The 27,672-nt window shown below is 40.7% G+C and overlaps 1 protein-coding gene across 2 annotated transcripts in view; it reads right to left on the bottom strand.

The window, feature by feature from the left end:
- Positions 1–27,672, bottom strand: part of LOC115009493 (PQ-loop repeat-containing protein 1) — a 47,348-nt gene that overhangs the window by 4,821 nt on the left and 14,855 nt on the right. For both annotated transcript variants that reach the window (XM_029433489.1, XM_029433488.1), the window contains exon 4: positions 13,728–13,944. In XM_029433489.1, the coding sequence (XP_029289349.1) occupies positions 13,728–13,944 (217 nt within the window). The remainder of the gene's footprint in view (positions 1–13,727; positions 13,945–27,672) is intronic.

The following is a 27,672-nucleotide window of genomic DNA, read 5'->3' as shown; positions in this document are numbered from 1 at the left end:
AGTTTATTATGTATATTAGGGCTGACTAGGCCTGGGGAGGGAGCGGGACCGTCAGTCATCAATGACAAATGCTCTAATGGTCAGTAAGGGGTGAGAGAGGAAAGGAAAGGGGAGCGACAGAAATGGAGCGCAACATTTATCTAGCATGCAGTAAGAGAGAAAGGGCGAAGACGACAGCACCACCAGAGAGAAAGAGAGGGACCTCTGTGAATGGGAAGGACACCTCTGTGAGATAGATAGGGGACAGAGGAGTGTGTATGGGACAGAGGAGTGTGTATGGGACAGAGGAGTGTGTATGGGACAGAGGAGTGTGTATGGGACAGAGGAGTGTGTATGGGAGTAGAGGCAGCCTAATGACTGTGGGGACAGATGTCCTGTCATTGAGCTCTCCTTGCAAAGTCAAGTCAAACTCCTAACTCTCCCCAGGCTCCCTTCAGGCCCCCACGAGGAACCGAAACATTTGCAGCAAACAATCCTGCCCTGGTGTGCAAACGAGAACATTGTTATTTAACATATCTTGCACCCAGAATGATGCAAACACGGACTGTGCTGGAGAGCTACAGCATGAGTAATGATGGAAGTTGAACTCACAACTGTTATAATACACGGGACAGTGAAGCTGCACATCTGGGACACGCTTGTATGTAATCATTTCTACACTGACACACTCGTACTCGTCACAAAATGGCCTGATCTGAAATGTTTGCTAAGAAATCTGTGTTTATATCCTTGGTGTTTCTTTTCTTTCTTTAATCCGTGTGGTTATTTTATCGAAATTGTACCAAAAAGAAAACAATTAAGTTTAATTATTTTTGATTCAGACAATGTTGGTAGTGGTCATTTGATTGGTCTAATATCTGTGTGGGCGGGCTTAACAAATAGTTTGTAATACACTCTTACACTCCAACTGACAGATGTATTTAGCAGTTGCTCAGTCCCAACTTTCATTTGGACAGCTCCGTACATAATTCTGTGTATAACTTCATGTTGTGATTCAACAAGTGTAACATAAAGAGTCATGAGATTACTCGTTGCTGTCACCAGAACAAAACACACCGAGCCAACGTGCAACATTTTGGCCACGACGCAGGCAGCGCGAGGCGACGCAACACACAGCTCGCCGCCAGTTCTTTGATGACTGTTTGGTGCGTCTGGGCGGAATAATTGACCAGTAGCTTATGTTAGCTAATGTTAGCAGACTTAAGATACTGTGTAAAAGATATTACTGAGTTAGATTCACTGTCTTTGTGACTCTTCTCTATTTGTTCTGCTGTGACACTTTGATTATTATTTACCTTTATTTATGTGCCCACAGTGGCCTTTGTTCAGCAAAGGTTACACACTCTTGCTTCAAATTGATTTATTTCAATCCAAAGCTTGCAGAGCTCTACCCTGAATGTGAGATAAAAAAAAGGCAACGAGATAAAGCCAATCTGCTTCTGTCAACACACAGCTCCCTCCTTCTTCCCTCTTTGGTCCTCCCACCTCCAATTTAACCACCTCAGGCTCTAGTAAGAATCGGGCTATTTCCATCTCTCCCAAAGGCTGACCAAGGAGCGCTTGTTTAGAGCACATCTGAGTCACACTGATGTGTTCTGCTCCCCTAACAATTTAAACCTTCGGGGTAAACACTCCAGGGTTTGATTGAATGGCTCCAAAAATAAGTGTGCTAAAGAATTTAAAATCGTCATGCTTTTACTTCTCTCTCTCTCTAAGCTGCTGGTATCCCTCAGGGGAAATACTTGCTTTTTGTTCCACAGAAGTTTTTTGTTCCTCAGAGAGCAACCTTTGCTGAACTTCAGATTTATTGTTTCATCTCTCTCATCATCTTTTCTTTTCACTGCGCCACTTTCTTCTTTTCTCCGCTGTCCCGCTCAACTGTCATCTTTGCTTTTATTGCCTTTGTCAGTGCTTTCACTCCGCTCCGCTCCTCTCCGTAAAAAAGGAATGACGTTAGAGACTTTTATCAGCTTCTAGTGTCAACCAGGATACAAATCAAATAATAAAGTTGCATTTTGCAGCACAGTAAGCTAGCTGACCTTGGGAAGAAGTAATATTATATAAAAAAATTATGGAACAAAAATAATGTCAAAACGTGTCAATTTCTATTAAATATTCCAGCTACCGTTTGAAGACAGGACAAACACAACAAGCCTCGTACTCCTGTGGGGAGTGATGGTAAAATGTCTTTCTGACCCGTATCAGTACGCAATGCAATAGTTTCTCTATTCACTCCCAAAATCGAGAAAATAAGCGAGTCGTTCTGAACGTATCAACGTGACATGAAATCAACTGAGCGTTAATGCGAGGAAGCATCTCACATTCCTCCCTTTATATGGAAATGCGACACTATATATATACACTTTGTAAAATGGATTTCCCAAGTAACTGAAGCTTAAATAGTTAAATATTTTGTTGAGCTTTATGTCCCGCACAGCACTCTCCCTTTTGGTAAAAATGGCATTTCTCTACGTGATGTCAAACTTATGCTTCAGTGTGAACGCCCTACAAGCTGGATTTCTTGTACTGAGTGACAGCTCTGATGCTGGTTGGTCATTTTTTGACTCAACTTCTTTTGAACAGAACAAATCTTTTCATAGAAGTTGAGTGAATGCAGCCATGTCCTCTGAAAGTGAGTAAAGATAGCCTTCTTAGGACATGGATGCCCTATTAAACACATTTTCATATGTGTGGTTAGTTTGCCCTGTATAACCATATGTCACGGTTATGTCCAGGTATGGTACAGGAGAGGACCCAATTGCAGCAAAACAGACTATGTTTTAACAAAAAGCGAGCCTTTAATAAACAAATGAATAATCAGAAAATACAAAGTAACAAATAAAACTGAAGAAACACGAACCAGAGGTAGACATAGGGTAAACGCAGGGTAAACACAGGGTAAACATGGCGGGAAGCACGGCAGGTAACGAGCAGGTAATATGAAAGACGATCCGACAAGGCACACTGGGGCAGACAGGTATATATACACAGACACCAAATGAGGGAACAAGACACAGCTGGGGAAAAAAAAAAAGACACAAGGAAATAGACACAGGAGGAACACATTAACAATCAGGAAGAGGGGGGAAACACACAGACAGGAAGTACAGCTAGACATGACACAAGGGGGAGTGAACATTTCAAAACCAAAATGCAACCAGACTGTCACACCATATACATCTCATTAGTAGAAGAAGATAGCATGCACGTGCACCCAAAGCTGGGTAGAGCGGCACGTCAGTGAATAATGGTGAAGAGGAGGAAGAAGAAGAAGAAATGTTGCATCTACAAATATTTTTCAATTCAGTGGAGACAAACTTAAATTGTCTCCACTGAATTGAAAAATATTTGTAGATGCAACATTTCTTCTTCCTCCTCTTCACCATTATTCACTGACTTGCCGCTCTACCCAGCTCTACAATTTAAGTTTGTCTCCACTGTTAAGTTTGAAAGCACCTTTAAATTCCCACTTTAGTTAGTTTTATAACGTTGTCTCTGTCCCTCTCTACAGCCCTGCAACCTTCATTTAATCGTTATCCTCCTCTCAGCCTCTGACTGACCTTCCCTCCCCTCCTTTGCCCTCCCAAATTCTCATCTCCCCTTTGGCTAATTTCTTTGCTCATGAGACGCAAACATCATTAACGAGGATGAGTCATTAACAATGTAATTAAGGAGGGCGGGTCATCTGTACAAAAGCAGTCTCTGCAGCAGTGCAGCCGGATGGAGACAAATACCAGTTTGAGGTCGTTCATCTCTGATAGGAGCACACACATTTACATCACACACACATTTACATCACACACACATACACAGTTCCCACATTTCACAGACTCTGTTTGTCATGCAGTCCCATGTAGCTCTATCTGGCAGAGACAGCGTTATCGTCGGACTGCTCGGTGATGAAAGACACACAGAACAAAACAACTGAACTTGGTGTAGAGGGAGGCTTTGCGTGTCCACAGGGAGAAGGAGTTATTATGGTATTGATTGAGAATATTGACTGACTGACTACCATAGTCTCACACTGTGGTTGATGTGTGTGTGTGTGTGTGTGTGTGTGTGTGTGTTAGTTTGCTTTAAGTTGCTAAAACAGACAACAGACAGAGAAACAAAAAATGCAAAACATGAAATTGCTCATTTCTTTCACGTTCTCATCAAAGCACACACACACACACACACACACACACACACACACACACACACAGACACACACACACATGCACTCACGCTGACTTAGTTCAACTCAGCCAAATCACTTATTGATTACTCCTGACCTGACGCCTTCATCTGAGCAAGTGGCCGGAGGGGAGAGAGGAAAGGGTGAAATGGTGAACTGTGTACTTTAGAGATGGAGAGAAAAAGAAGAGAGCTAGGAGATTGGTGAGGGAGTGGTGGAGGTAAAAGGCAAAATGATGAGAGATGGACCACAATGTAGCTGGCAGGGGGGGGGCGATAAATCTAGAGAGAGGTGAGAACCAAAGCCCCCCTGATAATTGGTGACAGGACAGGGGAGAGCGATTGAGGGAGGGGGACGGGGTCTGATTACACAGTATGTGGGCCAGGTACTAAGTGTGCGTGTATTGAACGAGTGCTGTCAGGCCAGCTATTAGCTGCTCTAAGCCACTGGAGTGGACAAGTGGAACACTACTACAGTAAACAGGGCTGAGTGACATTTAGAAAGAGAGGCAGAGACAGGGGAGAGGGAGAATTAAAAGGACATGAGAATGGTGCGTGTGTGATTTCACGGCCCACATATTAGCTAAGTTGCCTGATGCATCTTTAAATGTCACTTTGCGAAACAGCATCTTATGGCAGGTCTAAAATAACTATGAAGCTCATCCAGTAGTACATCAGTGCTTAATTCCTTTACAACTGTTAAAATCAATTATATGTGCTGTGTGTTACAGCTAACAGCGCTCCGACACCTTCTTGCATATCAAATTCAAGGACTTTCCAGGTCCAATTCCCTCAAATTCAAGGACCCATAACGGCATAGTTTCAGATACGGATCAAGGTTGATTACTGTCACTGAGAATTTTTAGAATGAGAACTAAAAGGCTTTACAGAAGCTCACAGCAAAACGATCATAAGAACTTGAATGTATGTTCTTGCACAAAATATATAAATGAAAGCACTTTCCATGACCCATTTCTATTTATGTCTATTTTCAAAAACCTCAAAGCCTTGATTTTCTTTTCTCAAATTCACAAACTTTCAAGGATTTAAAATACCTGTGGGTTTGATGTAGCAGATCTACCAGATATCTATCCACCAGATGTTAATCTTTGGAACTGTCCGAATGTACACAAAGAGGCTTTAAGTGTTGATAGTGGCGGGACACAGACTGAGGTCTTTAGTGAGAAAGAACATGCTGTGCTGTTCTTCTAACCTTTACTCATCGCTTCACTACATAAAAAAAGACTTTAAAAACATTGTTGCTGGATACACAATAAATCATGTGCTGTAGAACTGTCCCATACTCTATTAGGTAACATATGCAAGGGAAACATTCGGCTTCCTCAGCCTAATGGGCAGTCTGGTCCGATGATGTTGAAACAATTAGCTGACTAATAAGAAAGACAGAATATGAATGCATGACAATTTTAATGACCAATTACGCGGTGGAGCAATATAGCACAGAACAAAATGCAAAATTAATGAAGAATAATCAGTTGCATCCCCAAAACAATATGCCGTATGTGTGTTTGCAGAAGAAACCAAAAAACCTAAATCTGGATTTACAGGGATGTCCAGGTTCCTTTAATGTACTGTCGTAAGTATATTATATATATATATATATATATTATACATATATACACAATGACGAGATACACAGAGAAGACACAGAGAGATACAAGAGAAAAGAAGAAGAGAGAGAGAGAGAGAGAGAGAGAAGAGAGAGAGAAGAGAGAACACACCACAGAGAGCGACACAGAGAGAGACACAGAGAGAACAGGAGACACATGAGAGAGAGAGAGAGAGAGAGAGATGGACACACGAGGAGAGAAGAGATAGAGAGAGAGAGGAGAGAGAGAGGGGAGAGAGAGAGAAGAGAGAGAGAGAGACACAGATGAGAAAGAGATAGCATGTCTATAGATAGAGAGCCACATATTAATATTATATATTGGATTAGACTACTGATCATATATATATATAGATATATCGAATATATATATATATATATATGATATAATATATCTACACACTATATTATATATATATACCATCATTATATATATTATATATATATATATATAATATACACCACAGTATATATATATATTATATATATATATATAGTGTGTGTATATATATATATGTGTATATATATATGTGTGTGTATATATATATATGTGATATATATATATATATATATTATATATACACATATATATATATATATATATATATGATATATATATATATATATATGTTGGTAGTATATATATATATATATATAATGTGTATATGTATATATATATATATTATATATATATATATATATAGTGATATATGTGTGTTGATATCTATATATATATATATACACACACTATCTATAATATATATATATATATATATATATATATATATATACACACATATATATATATATATATATATATACAGATGTAACACTAGGGATTAGAAGGCCAACAGGATATTTTCTTTACTGCAGCTGGTTGATTTACTGCAGCAGGTATACCTCATCAGAACAGGTATTCAAATAGGTTTACCATATTCTACTGTCCTCATCTCCCCAACCCCGTCCCTCTGCTGGATTATCTGTACACCAATCTGCTTCTAAATCTTCCTCAGCCCTGCCTCTAATCCTGTCAACTCTTCAACCTGCCACCTCTGCTGCCTTTCACCGTGTCCTCTGCCCAAGGGACCACTGGATGGATGTTGGGAGGAAGGAAAAGCCAACTGGACAGGTAGATGGCTGAAAGTTTCTTGCAGGCACAGAGCAGACTGCTATCCTGTTTCTGCACCGCTGCACATAAGTTTGAATATCTACATTTTATGACTGCACTCCAAATGTAAAGGTGACCGTGTAGTCACTGGCGTAGCTGTCATGCAACGTTTACTAAAACAATGTGGAGCACATTTTAAACTACATCACTGGAAAGAATCATAGTTCCATTCTAAGGCTGGTTTGTTGCATTAACACTGACACTGACTCTGTAACAGCTGCTGTTTGGACGGGTGCATTTGACTGCCTTAAGTGGCAAATTTTGTGACCAAAAGTATGTCGTTGGACACATTGTGCACTACTGTTGTGGAGATAAGTTGGGGCTGATCACAAGTTAAACTCAGTGCAGGCTCAAAGCTTTAAGTGGGGAGTGTATGTGCCTCAAGAGGGGAGTTACACAGTCCTCATAATTGCTTGATAATACTAATACACAACTCTATGGAAAGAGACGCAGCATAGGATGATGCTGAAAGCTTCAAAGAGCTTCAATCACGTCTTCCATCTGAAAAACATGTTGTGTTTGTGTGCACGCTTGCGTATCTCTGTCTACACATGTGTGCGCCCACACACGAGATTGTGTGCGAGGTGATTTAGCAGCGGGGCTGTAGCTCTCCCCGAGGGGGAGGGGGTGCAGATAGAGAGACAAAAATCAAAGGGCCCAACGAGAGAGAAGCTGAGCTGCTCTTGACCCACTAACTATGAATTATGCATGTTGATCGATCGCACACAGGCAAACAACGAAAAGTTTCCAACCTGCCAGCAAGAGATGGATTCCACTTCACCGAGTTAAGCAGAGGGGGGGGGAATCAAACACTGCAGAAACATTTCCCATTAAATGAGTGTTTAAACATCGGCGTACAAATGGATAGACACAAGGATCCCTCGAAAAAAAGCCTGAAGTTTTTGGCATAATCTGCTGATGTTGTTACTACAGTGCATTTCTTAACAGTAGAGGCATCTTTGCATGCTGAGGAAGAGCTCAGTTTGTGTTACTAATTGATTTAGTCACAGTGTCCAGATACCGCTTTGTATTGATTGACATTTCTAAGATTCAGTACCTGAAGAGTTCAAGACAAGACTGCAGTACAGTTACTTTTATGTTCCTAATATTTAAGAATATTGAAATTAGGGTAGAAAAATATATCAATAATTCAACAAAAATGTGGTACTGTGTTTTATTTCCCTCTCTTGTTTTTCTCCTACTAAGTCAAAATCCAACCCAGCCTTTACAAGAATGTGTAAAGCATGTAAAGTGAAAGTTTTTGTGTGTTATTGCACTGGAAGAGCTAGCCTGTCCATTTATGACTCACCAGGAACTCTTTATTTCCCTTTTACCTCAACAATAAGTTTCTCCTCCATCACTGTGAAAGCAACAAGCCCACATGAGAGGCCATGGTAGTGGAGCCAGGGAGAGTCTGGGGAAAATGCTGCATTTCACTTTTGCTGATGGTCAGTTTACTCAGAAAATAATGGGAATAGCTGCTGCCCATGGTTTTTGGGCTTTTGTAGCTCTACTTCAGTTTTGTCCAGAGGTGTAGCCTTGACTTGTGTGTTGCCAAATGAACTTGCATGGTGTCTTACTTTACTTGTTTACATGTAAGAATAACACATTCGTAAATTCATTCACACAGTACAACCACAAGACTACACACAGATAAAACTCCAAATAATGCGCATCTCCAAAATCCCTACCATGTACTGTAGAAACAAAAGAAAATGAGATCCCCTGTCATATCTTGCCCCAGGACAGACAGGACTCTAATTTAACAGCGAGAGCTACTGCACAGTCTAATACAATGGCTTTGATCGTGTTAACGAGACACTATTACATGTGATCTGCTTACACACTATACCGTGTAAGCACGACATGCATGTACACTCTTGCGACAATAATACATAGAGCACATAGTTCACATAGAGAGACACAAATGCAGTTTAAGAGCTAATGAGAGAGCTGTGAGAAGAAAACATGTAGTCGTGTCAGTGATGGAAGTGGACAAGTTCAGAGAGAAAACCCTGTCATCTTGTCAAATTGTATTTAAATGCTTAAACATTGCCGCAGTAAATCCGACACACTTCCAGTAAGCAGCTCCTCTAAAGACTTTACAAGACTCTTTTATATGTACTGTTATGTTCTATGTCAAACATATTCAGGATATTCAATGAGTGAGGATTATTACCCATTACATTTCTCATTGTTTCAAATGTATTTATAGTTTAGTCTGAAAACAAATCCTCACACTGAAGGAGTTGAACCGATTGGATGTTTGACAGTTTTTCTTTATAAATAATTAAAACAATTAAACAAAATAAAATGATTCCACTTATTTTTTCTTATTCCAGCAAAAACTCTTATTTTTCAGTTTTGAAAATACGCTAATCAACATTATGCTTTTCTTTCCATTTATGGTCAAATACCCTAAAAACTAATACAATTCCCATCACCCTCAGCTGCACTTTGCGTTTGCTGCTACTTAGCAAATAGTAATGTAACCCCTGCTGACACCAGCACTGTGAGCATGTTAGCATGCTGACGTTAGCGTTTAGGTCAAAGCACTGGTGGGAGAGCAGTCTATGTGATAGTACACAAACAGAGATACAGTATATTCCTTAATCAAATATTCTTCTTCTACCCAGTGATGCCATATCTAGAACACTGTGCACATGCACCATACATGCAGCCACTGGCCTCCCTTCTGGGACACACACTCCTGGTTCACAGGTCACAACGTGCAAAATGTCCTCGAGGTAATGGTCGCCTTGAGATACATGTGAATCAACCATTAGGCTGCTCTGGAAGGGGCATGGTAACAGGACGCCCAGTGATGCTCAAAGGGTGTTACCCAGAACTGTGAAGGTGTGATAGAGACATAGAGTGACATAACGAGGGGAGCTGAATAAGCAGCACACACAACATAATACAACAGCTGTTCATGTATATATTTGAGTCTTTTCGCTGAATAGTTTGACCACTTGAGTCTAAAGACGAGGGACGGGTACATGGTATGCAGTCAGAGTCACCTCAACTGACATTGTGAAAGTTGGGACAGCAGAACTGGAAAGGAGGCAAAATAGATAACGTTCAATAAGAGGGAAGAGAAAAACCGGCAGACTCCACAGGGAGTGCTGTGTAATCATCGCTCCCGCACAAAAAGACATTGTTGTTTATATAAAAACAAATGGCAACTTTACCAATCAATTGTAGCTTCCACCTGAGTAATGAGTGCTTTCAAATGCCAAGCAGGTGACAGCATAATTCAAGCACCAAACGCTGTCTGATGGAAACCTTGAATCTCCATAAGATCGGTGGTTAATGAATGAGTGGAAACAGCTTCATTCTTTGACTGAACAGCGTGTAATACTCTGAATGTGGGGTCGTGGAAATCAGCTGGAGGGCCAAATGAGCAGAATAGGTCAAAGGCACAGCGCCGCACACGCACACACACACCTGCGCGAATATATTGGCAATCATTGGTTAGAAAATGTTTAACATATCGGGATCTGTTTGTAAATGACTGAGATCCACCTGTTCACGCGGTCTCAGTCCGGTTGTTTGTTCTGCAGCAGAGTTCCGACTACAGTTAACAACATCTAAACGAACGACATCAATTGTGCAAACCAACCCCAGTTTGTTTGAACTGCACCAAACAGTTTAGGCGGGAAATGTACAGTTAAGAGATGATGCAAGAAATAAAAGGGGATGACCTCTCTCATTTCTGAAATGTTCTTTTTCTATCACATACTGCTGTTTTTTTCCATACTTTATATCCAGTCTTGCTTCTCTTTCTCTTTTCTAGTATCTTTCCATCCCCACTCTGTCCCTTCCTCCGTTTCCCTGGAGTAGCGGTATTATTGTGCAAAGTGTCAATATTGACAAGGCAGCATAATTACGCTGAGCGTGCTTGAACGTGCCTGTGTGTCTTTCTCTCCAACTCTCTTTTCTACAACATGTGTGAAGGTGAGCATTTGGGCGAGCTGGAAAAGGTGAGCAGTCTAAGATGAAATGGATTCATACACTCACCATCGCACCTTAGTAATAGGACTCAGGGGAATTTGACTGAACAACAACTAGTAACTGCTTCACATGGGATAGCACCAGAGCAAGTGCAGACTGCGTGCTGCATCATCACAGCTAGTAAACTTTGTGTTCAAGCTTAAATGAACAAACGGGAGAATCCTTGAGTGCACGTGATGAGGGTGGAAAGATCTGAAACATGTTACACATACAGAGACAGAAGTGCTGATTGGGCTGGTTTCATTCATCTAATTCTGCCGGGGGAGATCGACAGCGAGCTCAGAAAATGGAAAGAAAAATTCCAACAATTAAAACGGTGTTGTTTATGGTGGCTCATATACATTACTGAGAATGCAGGGACTTTGCCATAGATCTGAGTTAGCTAATTGTGTTTCTAAGTTATTCATCAGTCATCTCAGAGGCAATGTAGTTTTATTGCGTATTTAATCTTTGGCATGATATTCACCGATGAATGCGTGCTGACAGTACGTGCAGGCCCAGGTGTACATGTATACCCTGAGGAGACTTTATGTGAAATGGGGCATATTACCCAGGAAGAACATCATGTCATTCATGCAGTAAATCACCTATACTGCAGCATCTTTAAGTGCACTACTGCATTACTTGAAGACATTAAAACTAAAGTATATTCAGAGCCAATTCTTATGTTTATGAATGCATGTGTGATATGAGGCAACATATTTGCAGGCTAGACTGAATTTCCCTCTGTGTGTGTTTCAGTATAAAAGCTACTGTGACAGATAATCCAGAGAAAACACAGAGTGGGATTTAAAGGGACAGTTCACCCCAGATTCAAAAATACATATTTTCTCTTCTCTTACCTGTAGGGATATTTATTAATCTGGATTGTTTTGGTGTGAGTTGCAGAGCATTGGAGGTATTGGCCATAGAGATGTCTGTCTTCCTTCAAATATAATGAAACTAAATGGCACTCTGCTTGAGGTGCTCAAAGTCACCAAAACATACCTGCTAATGACTTAGCACGAGTCTCTCGTCCATGAGTAGATGCACGCTTAAAATGTCAACATGAAACTGCTCACAACGAGGTCTGCGGAGTATCTTCAGTGACCGTCTCATGATATTTTGGAAAGAGACATTGTTGTTGAGTTTTTCAAATGTAAACTAGGACAGAACAGAAATGTAGGAAATAACAGGGAGATTAACAAGATATAAAAGGAGATGAGGAGAAATGAGTAATGTATCTGCTAAATACAAACTGTAGGCTCAACAGGTATCGCCTATTCTGAGGAGCCAATCACAGCAGCAGGTGTTCCTAAAACCCAGCTCGTCTGTGTGAAGTTACAAATGAACATGGTAAACATAACAGCAGCTAAAGGCCCTGTCACACAGTCCCGTATGGCAGAAACGTATGCCGGCGCATACGAAATATCGGCAATACACTGGTGTACGTTGTTGAACGCTGAGGCCGTGAAATGTTTTTGAGCATGTTCAAAACCTTTTGAGAGGATTTGCTGCTACTCTTTGTATTGTGTGGCTGGACTGTTGGTCAGAGGGAACAAGCAATTCAATTACATCACCTTGAACTGTAATTGTGATGGGCATTTTTCATGATTGTTTGACATTTAATAGTCCAAGTAGTTACTTGCAATTAGCAGATTAATCAGTCATTAAATAAATGGTTGGTCGCAGTCCTTAAAAAACGATTTTGTCATTTTGCAAGAATTTTGAAGATATGGAAATCATAACCCCTTCCCAACCCCAGGGAGAGTTGCTAATTCCATCTGACGTCACTGCAAAGTCCTAAATCCTGTCTGGTAAGCCTGTTACCGTATGTCTTTCGGACTTCCTGAATATCTACTGAAAAAAAAATGAGAGAAAAAGTAAAATATTTTGCTTTATCTCTACAGGCTCTTTTCAGAGATGAGTGACCAACCAATCATGCAGCTACACACACACACACACACACACACACACACACGAGACATGAGAAAATAATGATCCTACATACATCACACATCATTACAATGAGGTGCTGTGCCATTAGAGGCGTTAATTGATCTCACAGTGCTCTACCTGAGAGGCTAATCAATGTACACAATGACCTTTGCACACTCTGACATCCTCTCAACAAGAAAAACATTGTGAATACATGCTAAGCCTTTTGTATGCCTCCCTCCTTCACCCTCTACTGCCTCTTTCCATTCAATGTGACCTTTAATTTGACGTGTGTACAGTCTAGTACTAGGGAACTATTCAAATGTGACATAATAATAATATCAAGTATATTCCTAGAAGAGGAAATGTTGATTCTTTTAACTGATTCTAGAAGGACCGTTATATTACAGTATCATCATCACCTTCTCAGATTTATTTTCTACTTAGTTTTCTGCCATTCGTGCAGTTTAGACACAAGGCTCTTTGAAACAATGTGTCCCTGTCAATCATTGGTAATGCATTTATCCTCATTAATGAAACAGAGAGATAACTGTTGGGTATTTGTTTAGGACTCAGTCTTTTGGTTTCATCCAAACCTCGACTCACTGTTTTTATTTCCATTTATCCTTCTAATGATTATAAATGCCTTGTAGCATATTTTGTTCATGAGATTCTAAATGACTTGCTCTCCCTTGACATCACGTTAATGTCCTTGTGGTGTTAGTGAGCACTATTTAATTTCCGTGGCGGTGTGCCACTGTATGCGAGTACAGTGAGTTATGAGCTTTCCACAAAAGCTGTGCTTGACCTCAAAGCGTTCTGTACCTCATGCCTTTGGTGGAGCGGTTGTGGAAGTTTTGCAGCAGCTGCGGGAAGCCCAGCATGGCCTCAAACATCACGGCGAGGGAACCCAGCGTCTCCACAAACAAGGCAGAGTCCAGCAGCAGCAGGGTGATGACTGCACACAGCACGGTGAAGCCGAAGCAGAAGAGCAGGTAGTCCTCGAACGCGCTCCACTTCCAGAAGTAGCGAAAGTCCAAGTCTGGAGAGGGGAGAGAACAAAGCAGACACAGTGAGACAATTGAACTTATACTCAATACTTGTCATCAGTATTGTTTACGGTCTGTAAAAACTAATTTGACAGGTAGAGGAGAGAGGAAGCAAGAAGGGAAGTGAAGATTAGGAAAAGGTGTGGGAGGATTTGAAGGAAAGAAAAGCGACAGAAGAGCCTGGAGAGATGATCAAGTAAAGTAAGAGTGAGCAAGCGTATGTGTGAGTGTTAGTAGTGCTGAAGGGAGAGAAGGGTCTTACAGTATGTGCTGATGGAAACAGAAGAGCAAGAGTGACAGGTAGAGATTGAAAATGGCGAGGGGCGATATAGCGGGAAAAGGACGGCAGGAAGGAAAGTGCGTTCCATTAAAGAATGCATAGAAATTCTGCAAAGACAGCAGTCCTAAATCAATACGGTGCATATACATAAGTGGATGGAACAAAGACAAATGACATACTGGAGAGCTTTTACATTTCTATTACTTTGGAATAACCTGGCTTTTTGGTGAGGCAAGGCTATACATTTAGAAAGTTTATTACCTTTGACTAAAAGCTATATTTCCACTGACACATCGCTATTAATCATGTGTGGTTTTTTATAATCTGCTGATAAATACCATGTTGTTCTTTCATGAGGTTGCCACAGTAGGGAAGTCAAGAGTGTGATTTTGAATTAGAATTGAATCAAGAGTTAAATCGTCACAGCGACATAAAGCAATGTCTGTGCTATCGGCTTTAGAAGGCTGGTTCAGCAGCTGCCGAGCTCGCCATCAACCATCTTCCAAATGGACCATAATGTGAGATGATCGACATATCTCTCATTGCTTATGTATGACCATGGAGCTGTAGAAAAGCAGCTGACATCGGCTAAAGGGGATTGATGGCTAAATAGGAGCACATTAGTTACTGAGGGGACTCAGGTGTGACGTCATGCTGTGAAGCACCTGACTTCTACATGTGCCGCTGTTACCTTTCACACTGCATGTGTGTGCGTGTGCTTGAACTTCTTTATAGATGAGAGATGAATGATGTTGACAGCAAACCTTCTCAAATGTGGCAGTTTTAGAGATGCAACAAATTATTTTTGATTAAATCTGACAGTTTTTCTTTCTATTAAGCGTTTATACAGAACATGTTACACTCCTGTTGTATTGAAACGGTGGAACCAGAGAATGTTTGGCACTTTCGGTGATAAATTACTTTAATTAAAATGAAAAAGTGTTGTAAATTAATCTCTTATCAGTTAAACAAGTTAACGTTCCAGCACCAGTTTGGTCGCCATGTGGAAATATAGACTATTTATTTATTGAATTACTAGAAAACGTATATCATGATATATATCGTTATCCAAATATGAAATGATCTATATTTAGATACAAGAGTATTGCCATATCGCCCTGCCCTACTTTTAGCTCTAGAAGGCATATTAATGCCATTTATAAACTGATTAATTAATGTATGGAACAAAACACCAATTGATAATGTAACCTATAACAAAAACAAAGGTTAATTGCATCTCTACTGTGTACCTGATTAGGTATACGGTTATAAATCATATCAATGTTCAAAGGTACATTCAGGTATAATATAATTATCAGAACATGTGGAAATTCTGAATTATGGCTTCTTTTGATGAGACGCAAACTGCATTAGTCTGAGTGAAAAGGTACAATGGAAAACATCAGCATCTCTCTAGAGGAGCCTTCTCAGTTACAAGTGCTTCTCTGTCTGAACAGGGCCTTATCCATTTATATCATCTCAATTACTATACTGTACATGATCACGCACATGCACATGCACACGCACACGCACACGCACACGCACACGCACACGCACACCACCAGGCTGGGACGTTTCCCATTCCACTCCAGTGGGCCGCATCTGATGTTGCATCGTGTTACGGACAGAGTGAGACATCTTGCAGCGAGTGCAGCTTGGCATGTTTGCGGCGAACGTGATTAATGGCTTTATTACCGAAAGCCACAAAAGACACATCGCCCGCAGCTGACAACACACCCAGACGAGGTGTGCGAGGAGAGCGATACAACACTAACACGCGTTTCTCAGCTCTCTCACACATATACTGCATGACATATGTCTGTCCTCACAAACTATGATACTGACAGAAGCTAAAGAGCTGAAGACTGAGAGGCTGGCACATTTCAGCTTTTATTCACAAGTGCCTCTGCACTCCTGCTGCCCCTTTACTTCAACACAACATCAAGCCCGAGTCATGCAGACACTGGCGGCTGGCAGAGGGAGACAGGAGAGTCGGGGGAAGCTTAGACAGGCTGCCCTTTATCGGCAACATAAAAGCCCTTTCATTTCCTTTTGAATGAGGCCAAGGTGGTGAAGTATAAACATGCTGACAGCAACAATGAGAGGAGTGGTATTTCAAAACTCCTGTCAACTTTTCAGTGTACAAAGCCTCCCGCTGAGCCTCTCATATTTTCATTGCTCGATTTTTAATTCCGCTTCCCCTTCCTCCCTCCTGCTTATCTGCAGCACACACACGCACACACAAACACACACACTCCAAACAACTCTCTTCTCTTGTTACACACACTCCAAACAACTCTCTTCTCTTGTCTTCTTACTAAGCAATCTAAATTATTTTCATACAGAGAGCAGCAGACCCACTACCCCTCCTCTTGTCTCCGCACCCTCTCTCTCTCTATCCCATTTCCTCTCCCACTATACAGCCTTCAATGTTTACCTGCATAATCAAATTGCCCGGAAGTGTATAATGAAGAGAGAAAGCTATGCATCATTCATGGAGTCATCACTTTTATTTGTCTTCCTATATCATGCATTATCCCGGCTTCCCCTGACCGGCTCACTTCCTTCCTCGTCGTTTTTCACCCAATTTGCTGACAAAGCTAATGCGGGCCCGTCCAGAACAACATCTTCGGAGCTTTGAAGCTTCAGTGAGAAATATTCAAGGTTATCCAAAGAGTCGAAGGTGGAGGCGACGACGACACAAGCTGTCAGACTTTACTCAGATGTGCTTATATTGCAATTGACGTTGTTATTATTGTCTTTTGAGCGATGAGGACAAACATCGGACTTCAAGGATTTACGAAGTAAAGCACATCCAAAGTTACGAAGTAATCACATCCAATAAATTATAGCGATAGCCCATATAAACACATATGTAGGCCTACAAACAAATGAATTTATTAATAAACTATATCATATGCCAGCATATAAAATATAAGACCTGGTTTTGTTGAGACCGGTTCAGTACCCTCCACAGCACCGCACGAACCCTCCACACACACAACAAACAGTCTGAGAATAACTGATAATAATGAATGTTGATGCATAGTGAATAATGTGGGATTAATATTAGTTATTTCATGTGCTATTTGGGATTTTTGCAATAACGCAACGAAAAAGACAAAACAAAAACACTGCATTTGAATACTGAATTGGACAGTTTGTTTAGTTTAGCTTTACGTTTATTCTAAGGCTTGTTTTGCACCTCACAACACCCACACACTCATCCATCATTCATAAACACTTGCACCACTTGATAGTACGGACACCCACATCTACCCTTAATAATACTTAGTTTGCACTAATTTGTGTTATTCTGTTCAAAGTAGCTTTTGTTAAAACTTTATCATGGTGTGTCTTCTGTTTGTTGTGACCTGAGAACAAAACACACACGCGCACACACACCTCCTCTGTGGCTGCTGTCCTGTCACCGCAGCAGAGGACAGGTGGCCTGGCCTTTTCCAAACAGCATCCTCCTGTCTGGTTAGTGTCGAGGCCGGGGCTGCACTTCAAAGACCCCAGAGACTCCGGAAGGATGCGAGACGCTCCTTCTTCACACAGACTCTTTGTTTTCACAAAGCCCATACAAGATCAAACTATTCAATTACTAAAACTAGCGAGGTAGAAGCCGCGGGGATGTGTGTACCTGTGTGTGAAGTTACTCGGGGAAGGTGAGAAGTTGTTGGGGTGGGATAAGTCGATCAATGTATGCACGTGTGTACGTCTTTTCAGTTGTAAGTCTGCAGTTGCGACAGCCTTGGAGGGTCTATCTGGGGAGTAGCATTATCAAGACTTTGTTTCAGCGCCATGAGAGCTCAAGAGCGCCTTCACACGAGCTGCACAGAGGAGCGATGGAGGGGGAGGGAGTCGGGAAGAGAAGGAGAGTAGCTTTGTGTCAGACAAGAAGATGTACAGTACGGATGGCCACATTTCCCATCAGGCCGAGCAGAGGAAAGCACAGTATGGATCTGAGAGTAGAGAGACAGAGACGAGGATAGACGGTGACAGCCAGAGAGATATGCTGACTCAGCACTGCCAGTCTGAGAGCAGAACGACTCAACGTCTGCTGGGTGTACTTTAAGATGTCTGAAAGTTGCTTTTTGACATCTCTTGTAGGCCGTTTGTTTAGCCAGTTTGGCTCTCTGGTCTGCGAACAGGTGAGGGTTCTTGTTGGACGTACAGGATGTTAAGGACCCCATTTGATTTTTCTTAGATTGTCCACAGACAATGCAAGGGACTAACGTACTTATCATACAATCCAAACCAGATCCAGAAACTAGGGCAAGGACGATCTCACGATATCTATGAGCTGTGCCTGAAGACTATATTTGCTTTTTCAGCTAACAGTGCAGAGTATTGACAGCACAGGCACAGTGCACCAGAAACATCCTTTAATACTGTCTTGAGTAGCTTTAATAGGGAAACCATAGGCGCATGGCAATCATTGGGACGGACAGAAAGTCACTGAACCGTACTAAACTCTCTCTTTCCGACAGACAGAAAACCAAGGAGCTTGTGTCTGCAGCAAAAACACAACGTGAATCACCGACAGAACAAGTCTGAGTGAAGACAGAGAGGAAAGGGTCCACTGCTCTCTGTGTCTGCCCCTCTCTCTGAATAATACAAACGCTTCTAATATATGTCCACTCATTTAATTACTCTGTAACACACAAGAACAAATTGCCTTCCCAGTCGATTGAATGTCTTGAACTAGTTCATATTTCACATGAGAGCAGAAGAACTTCATTACACAACTGCCTTCTCTGGTCAAATATACGGTTAATCTATGAAGAGAAATACAAATAATGCTGACTGAGCTTTTCTCTGAGCTACTTCTTTGAATCACTAAATCATACAAAACACTCTATTTTAGCAATTATTTATGAAAGTCAGCGGGGCATAGAACACACACTGACCATTTTACACAAACATAATTTAAAGGGAAACAATAAAAGAGAAATGACTATTGTTTTTTGCATCTATCACACCTTCAAATCATCCGTTCCATTTCATTCTCCCTCCCTCCTGCTGACCTGTTTCGATGCTTTCAAGTGAAGAGGAATTGTTAGAGGGGATGCACAATGTAACACCGGCACTGTGTGGAGAACGGATGGCTTGAGACCAGTCATGCGTTACAGAGGTTATTTGTGGCTGTAAGGACTATTTCTGCCCAAATTCACATCTGCCTGGCTGTAAATTATCCAGACATGTTCTTGAGAGCTTTGCTGACTGAGCTGTATGTCTTCAGTCATACATAAAGGGAAACAACTGATCCCGAAGAAGGGGCTCTTAATTCCCCTCTTCAGCCGCCAAAAAAAGCTTCAATTTAGAGCCAAAGAAAAACAAAACAAAGTCATTAAAGGCTGATAAATTAACTAAATAAATGAAGTTGCAACAGACGGACACATTTGTTCTTTAGTCCCTGACATCACTGCAGAGGTCTCTCTAAGCGTTGTCTGGTCACATCAGATCCAACATAAAAGCCCGTCTGCATCTTTTACCGTGTATCTATTCACAGCGAAGACATTCATTTGCATAATATTTTGTCTATCACTAAAGTCATTCAAGCAGAAACATCCAAGTAATACATTCACAAAGCATGCGTTACAGCCTGCATGGTTGAAAGCCAGGATGTTGGCTTTGCATAGTAACTGGATATTAATCAAGTTAATCAAGAGCAGTTCTTCACAAAGAGACATATACTTATACTGAGCCTGCTAAAGTGCAAATTATAGTGTCGGCGTTTGCACGTCAACATGTTTCAACAGACACACATCCGTGTAACTAAGTACATTTACTCAAGTACTGAACTTAAGTACAACTTTGAGGTACTTGTGCTTTAACCATTTCCTGCTGCTTTATACTTCTACTCCACTACAATAATCAAATATTGACTTTTTACTTCACTACCTTTATTTGATCAAACTTAAGTTACTTCACAGATTCAGATTAATAATACAAAATACAATCAACAAATATTGGATCAAGTATTATTATGGGTTAAAAGATGTAGTGATTCCTCCCACCTAGCAGTATATGCAGTTTAAAAGATAAGCTCCTCCTTTACCAGCTGCAACTTTAAAGTGATGAACACATTATTGCGTCGATAATCAAACACATATTATTTTAATAAGGGCCAGTCTGCGTAATGAGTACTTTTACTTTTTGTACTTTAAGTACATTTAACTAAAGTTACATTTTGAATGCTTTTACTTGTACCAGAGTATTTCCACACTGTAGTAATACTAAAAAAAAGATAAAGTAAAATATCTCTGTACTTCATCCACGACTACAGTATATGTACTTTATATATGATTATAATTAGTTCATGTCTTATTTATCTATTTAGACATTTCTTTTAAGTTCACCTCTTGTATATTGTGTGTTTTTTAAAAAAGTAATGAAGAATTATAAAATAAACAAGGATGAAAACTATGATTTGAGAGAAAAATGTCTTTTAGTCACGCTCTGGTCGTCTTGCAGCAAACACAAACAATACATCGTCAAGAACAGAGATTTTTCCGCAGTAGCACTTCTGAGAAGGGGCAGCTTTGACTTTGCTAGTGAACCATGACGGAGTTATTTCACAACCGATTGCTTCCTCACTGAGTGTGTGTGTTTCTTCTACCCTCTTGACCCAGACAAGGCTTAACTAATGAGCTCTATTGGCATTAAAGACCAACAACAACATTTGTGTAACCGCCTGACGTCTGCAACTAATGGATTCCACATCCGTACACGTTTCATCAACGAATAACTGCGAGATCCTGAAGAACTCAGGTATACAGTCCTTCACTGACCGGGACGCAACCACCTTCACGTCACACACATGGCAGGAGCCACTTCTGCGTGACACTCCTCTAATAGCTAGATAGAGACAGACAGAAATGTTATTCTCAAACATTTTCTGTAAGCATGTGCTGGTGAAGACGTTCAGCTTCACAACAGTAGGATTGATGGCCCACTCCTGTGCTTATTTGTGTGTATCCTCACAGAATACCCTCAGACGTCTCCAACAACATTTGTTTCAGCTTCAGGTTCATTGACAGTTCTGGCATACTGTCAAACGCAGACATACGTCGCCACCATCCAATCTACCTTTTAACATTCTTTCTCGCTCTAGTGCCTCAGTCCACTTTTGTCACTAACAGTCATTGGCAGGCACCTGCAGCCCTGAGATAAATGAGTCAGTGAGCCTTCGGTATGCCACAGTCCCCCCAAAAAAGACTTCCACCGTGTCAGGTTCCAGGCCCACCCTTCTGTCTGTCAGTATACACGTATTTGCGTTTGCTTGTTATCTTTTATGGGCTTTTGCAAGGCTGGGCAATAATTCAAACAGGAGTTGAATTATCACATAACGATATTATGATCATTTAATTGTATCCTATTGTTATTCGCTTCATTCAAAATGGACTAAATGAGTTGTTGAGGCTTTTGTTTGGGTGTGAATAGTTTTGTCAGATGTAATACATCACAGCTAAACACAGGGCATTCATTAATTAATTATTGTATGTACATCTACCATATAATGATATACTGTATATAGATAAATAGCCATAGATATAATACTTTATTATCCCTATGGGACATTTTATCATTACAGCATGAAATATCATATAGGATTCACAAATAGATGAATAAAGTAAAAGAATAAAAACGATAAATAACTAAATTCTTAACTAGAAACTTCAAAACTAGGACCATAGTCTAAATTTATACAACGATGGTGACTGGTAATATTCTGTGCATGGTCAGTAAAAGTCTAGCAGATACTGTATTAAATGAATTAAATGTTAAATGAGGCATATTAATGTAGGAAAAACATTCTTCACATAAACAAAATTACGAGGTACCATTAGGGTTACATTATGATGCGTTCAAGCTCTATATATAGTAAAAATGGCCGAAGGTAAATGATAACGCTATCATGATGTGTTCAAATATAATCTTGTTTTTACAGCAATGTGAAATAGATATTAGTGAGGGAATTACCAAAACAAAAACCACAATGCAAACAGGAATAAAGGAGTGTATGTTGAAGTACACAATATTCATTGTTTGTTTGTTTTTGTTTTTTACTGTGGTATCGAATTGGTATGCTACATTTCTGGTTTTGTGACATCCCAAGTCTCCTGGACAAAGTCGCACAAACCTAAAGCGCATATGTAAATCTTCTCTTTTTTTTTAGCTCCGATCCATTAGTGACAGTTGGAACCTGTCCGAAACAGAGCAGACCATAATTAGACCTGATCCAAAATGCAGATGCAAATAGGTAACAAACAGTGGAAGCAGCTCCACCAATGAATGACCAGCTGCGATCTCAAAGAGTACATGCAAGTTTCCTCGCACTTCATACGTCACACTTATCATCTCGGCACATGAGAGTCTGCTTAGATCCACTCAAGTATTAGACACACAGACCTGGGACACTGGGCCACACAATGGGAACCTTTCGATCCCGATTAGATTGAATTTAATGTGGAACCAGCCTCGATTTAGATCCCGGTCCAGGGTCGGTTCTCAGTTACTAGGAACGAAAATGACCCGAAAAAAACGCCTTCTCTCTAGTTCTCTTTTGCTGTCCCTCCTTATCTCATTCTCCCTCCGTCAATCACATCCCCTCCTCCCTAGTGGGCTTCTTGTCCTGCATCTATCCAGAACTGTAAGTTCCTAAAAGCAGAGAAAATCAGACATAAAAAAGCCCTTCTTTGACGCTGTCCTTCAGTTGTCCTGATAATATCTGTATAAGCCTCTATATCTTTCCACTGCATGACAGCTAATCCCTAAATGTCTCAAATATTTTCATGATCAAACAAAATGTGTTGTCTGCAGGTGGTTTGGCCTTAAGAAACCTCAGCCTTCTATTTTTGAAGTTCATTGCTTGTTTTGGATTTGCTGTCTGCAGCAAATCTAAAGTTTGACGTCGTTTCAAAGAAAGCGCTGTTCTTTCCGTTTCATGTATTTTTTAACGGTTATCCGGTGTGACGAGTGAGAAGATACGTTCTTATTATGGTTGTTAGTTGATGAGCTGTTATCCACTAAAGCCAAACACTCAGGCTATTTTCAGCAGAAGCTTAGTCATACTTCTACCCAGTTTCCCCAAATCATTCATTTTTAACTGCTTTATTAATAATTTTGTTCCTAGGAACTTTAAAACAGACTGACTCATTTTCCTCAGCAGTAGAATAATGACTGAAGGAACATCAGGAGATTCAGAGGAGGCAAAACATCCCAGGCCTCACCTTTATTAGCTTTTTCAAACCAGCGTTGGCAGCTTGTGCTGTGAGCGCTTGTTTGATAGCAGAACATCAAAACACCGCACTGACGCTGAGCTGACAGTGTGCAGGAGAGTCCAGCTTTTTAGGATGTGATTATATTTGTAACTACATACAATGCAGCCGCTCAGTATGTGAATAGCGACATGTTGTTGTGTTTTGTTCAGGCTCTACTCGCACGAGGGATTAGAAATGAAACAATAACTTTGAGATTAACGTGCTGGCTTTCATCTTTAAGGGTGTTTGATGTAGCCATATTGGGCTAAAAACGTTTTACTCATATGGATTTTTTTTTATACAGTCCTGCCATTTTAGGACAATGAGATTATTGGCTTGGTGCCAATGAGTTTCCCCATACAAATTCAGATGGATGTCATAAATCAAAATGATCAGCCACTCTTATAATGCAATTGTCCCCGTTATACTGCTTATGTGTTCCCATTGAATGAGCCATGGTATGATATAACAGACCAACTGAAGTAACTCACTGTTATTTGGCGTCATGCAGCATTTTCATATTTTCATGCTCCTATGATGTTTAAAGTTGTTTCTTGGCAAACTCTCATATCTGCACAAACTTGTCACAAACGTGATGAATGCCACCTGTTCATGAGGAGGTGCATTTTCATGACATTTGATCAGTTGTGTAATCAACACCCCAAAAAGGTTTTATAAGTTCCAATACATTTGTGGGAAAGTCTTATTCACAACTAGAATTACCACCTCGAGGTTGATTGCCTCCTCCAACCAGTCAATTGGATGTTTACATCTATCTATGACAAAATGTCATCACTTCACCATTTTATCCTATTAGACAGTTGTGTGATTGTCATAATTAGCATATGAATTCTTGAGTTTTGGCCAAACGCTTGTTTTGTGACCTTTGACCACCAAAATCTAATCAGCTCGTCCTTGAGTCCAGTTTCTGCCAACATTTGAAAAAAATATCTTCAGGTGTTCCTGAGATATCGCATTGACAAGAAAGAGGGGGACGTTCATCTTTTTGGTTACTTGAGACATAAAAGGGTTCTGAAAGGCTGGACTGTTGGTGTACTGGGCGATGGAGCTGTGCGTCTTATGGATAATATCAGGACAGAGTGGTGTAGCCAAAGTGCTGAGATGCTGCCACCTTGGTGCTGAGATGGCGGAGTGGAGTGGATGGAATTGAGAAAGTGGACAGAGACAGAAGAGAGGATCAAATTAAATACACTTGGTACCACTGTCAGTGGTGTGGTTGTAAAGACGATACAGCAGCTCATGACTCCATAGACAAAAGTACAGACTCTGCTTCCTTCTTGTTAAAGTCACAGTTAAGCTCAGCTGTGTGTGAAGGTGATCTGGTCCGATAATCAGCTGTTGACCAGATGGAAGAAGCGTGAGGTTCAGATAAGGACACGACAGCACAGGGGACCAAAAGGGTCCAAACTATTTATTAGCGTCTAATAGGGCGGACACATTATCTACACATGATCAATGGGAGGATTTCTTCCTACAGAGATAAGCAGGTGTAAATACAAGATAATGCGACTACAACACACAGCAGTGGGGGAATGACATTGTGTATGTCTTCAGCGTTCCAGACCAAACAATGTGACCTTCATAGCAGAGATGATGGTTTGTGATGTGGCATGTCTGCGGCTTTCACTAAAAGAGGAGTTCACATTTAACATACATTTGCTTTGTGTGGTTTCTAATGGTCTGAATACATTGACAGTTCAATTTAATGTTTAACCCACATTGACAATTGATCGGCCTATACAGAAGCATTATAAAGCAATGACTGCCCAGGGCTCACATGATGTAATTATCGGGCACACCAGGGCACATATTTTGTAATGATGGATATACACACTCACATACATAACGGGCAGACATCCCACTTACCATTAGTATAGAATGCAGACTTTACACTCTGAGCCACATTTGATTTTTTTGTAAGGCATATTTTGTATAATTTACACGACTGCCACTGACATTACATGCACACTGTAACGACAGTTTAATGTTCCGTCTGAGCAATGGATAGAAAAACAGAGAACGTGATGAAAACAGAAAACGGTGAGTGATCCCAAGAATCATAATTTAAAAAGTTCAGCAAGAAACGGAATATATCTATATCTGTTGTTGTCTAGTCTTTCAGGATTTGACACAAACACCCACACACACACACATATATACATGGCATACACAGCCACCAACACATATTCATCTTCCTCAGGGTACAATGATCTCATCGCCCATTCAAAGCAAAGCGTAATTAGCACAGCAGCGCCTCATTAAAAGTTATTATTTAGATAAAATGTCCATTGACCTTCCTCACTATGCAACTGGCTGCTTCCCTTCGTTCCCTTTGTTCCCTTCTCCCCATTTGTGTGTAGTTACCACCCAAAGATAATGTCCATGGCAGTTTATTGGGGCTGTTTATACCTGTAGCTTGCAATACAACTATAATACTGGGTGAGTGGCAATATTCTACCATCTATGGCAAACAGCAGAGAATATGGGATAAATAATGAACGTTAACATTTTAAGAATGCTCTCAGAAACATACTTATGACAAAGAAAGAACATGTCTCGTATCGACACCAACAGTGCTACAAAGTGTTTATAGTGTTGCCATGGCAAACATAAAGCCTGCCAAAGGAAAATGCTGATCATGGAATGGAAATTATTGATTTTGATCAGGGGATCCGTGCGGGGGTCTGGTGCCTCGCTCATCTCGGTAGTGCTTAACTTAACACAGTGGCATGGAAACCCCATCCGCAAGTAGCATTTTGGCGGTGTGATTACTGCTCTAATATCTACGGAAAAACTAACGTCTGGCCGTGATCATATTAGAACATACAGTGAAGCTAAATTACAGCAGGGTTTGCTCATTTATTTAGCTTTCAACAAGAACTTAATGGTTGCAAAAATTAAAGATTCAAACATAAGATAATGAAAGTATTGGAGGGTGTCCAGGAAAATATAGCACCCTGTGTTAAAAGAGTCATGTTAAATTGACTCAGTTAGTCATTCTGAGAATTATCTGAGCTGCTTGTTGAACTCCCTGCTTTAGTGGAACTATTTGACCTGCAGGAAAGTTACAGTGAAAAAGTTACAAACATTATTCACCAGAAACAGAGAGACAGACTGCCAACAAACAGACAAACTCTCCATACACTATTTCTCTCAGTGACATAGGTATTTATTATAGCCAGTTTTGGATGTTTGGCATGGTCTGACTTAGTAGTATAATAAGTGAGTGTTGCTTTCCTCCTGTGTGTGTGTGTGTGTGTGTGTGTGTGTGTGTGTGTGTGTGTGTGTGTGTGTGTGTGTGTGTGTGTGTGTGTGTTCTCAGGAAGCACAGTGGGACATGTTGGAGACGATTCAGAGAAGTATGCACAAATCTAGTGTCTCACGAATGGCACATTGCCCTGGGCACAGCCTGGGCACTCTCCAATTAGGACAGCGGGAAAGCAGGCACCCTGCTACATCCTCTACTACACACACAGCTGTAAGTTCCAGTTGCTCTACAAAATACATCATGCCAGAATTTTTGGAGAGTTTGAAAACTTTCTATGAGAGGATGTGTTTTTATTTCATGGCAAGTTTGAGCTGGAAAACCCAGTGTCTAAAACTCACGAGTGAAGTCTGACTAACTGACGCAAAAACAGATTTAATCATCACTAAATTCCCTTACATATATTAGATAAAGTATATTCGGCCAGTTATCCACTAAAATAAGGAAAATATACCAATTACAAATCGAGATGTTTAACTGTTTTAGTGCACATATGGGCCGGCTGTGGCTCAGGAGGTAGAGTGGTCGTCTGAACCCCAAATTGCTCCTGATTGCCTGGCCAAAGGTGTGTGAGTGTGTATGAATGGTTACACTACTGATGAGCTGATGTGCACCTTGTATGGTAGCCTCTGTATCTGTGTGAATGTGTGTGAATGGGTGAATGACATGTGTTGTAAAGTGCTTTGAGTGATCGTAAAGATGGGAAAAGCGCTATATAAAAGCAGTCCATTTACCATTCTTTGAGGCAGGGGAAGTTGTGTAGGTATGTGTGTTGTAGTCAAAGCGTGAGGCAGAAAGAGTTTTCTCTGAATGAGCGAGACGGCTCTCGCTCTCGCTCGCTCTCGCTCTCGCTCTCGCTCTCGCTCTCCCTGGGATCAAAGTC

This window comes from Cottoperca gobio, chromosome 6 (assembly GCF_900634415.1).
Source record: "Cottoperca gobio chromosome 6, fCotGob3.1, whole genome shotgun sequence".
NCBI classification, from domain to species: domain Eukaryota; kingdom Metazoa; phylum Chordata; class Actinopteri; order Perciformes; family Bovichtidae; genus Cottoperca; species Cottoperca gobio.
This window is presented reverse-complemented; position numbering and strand designations above follow the sequence as displayed.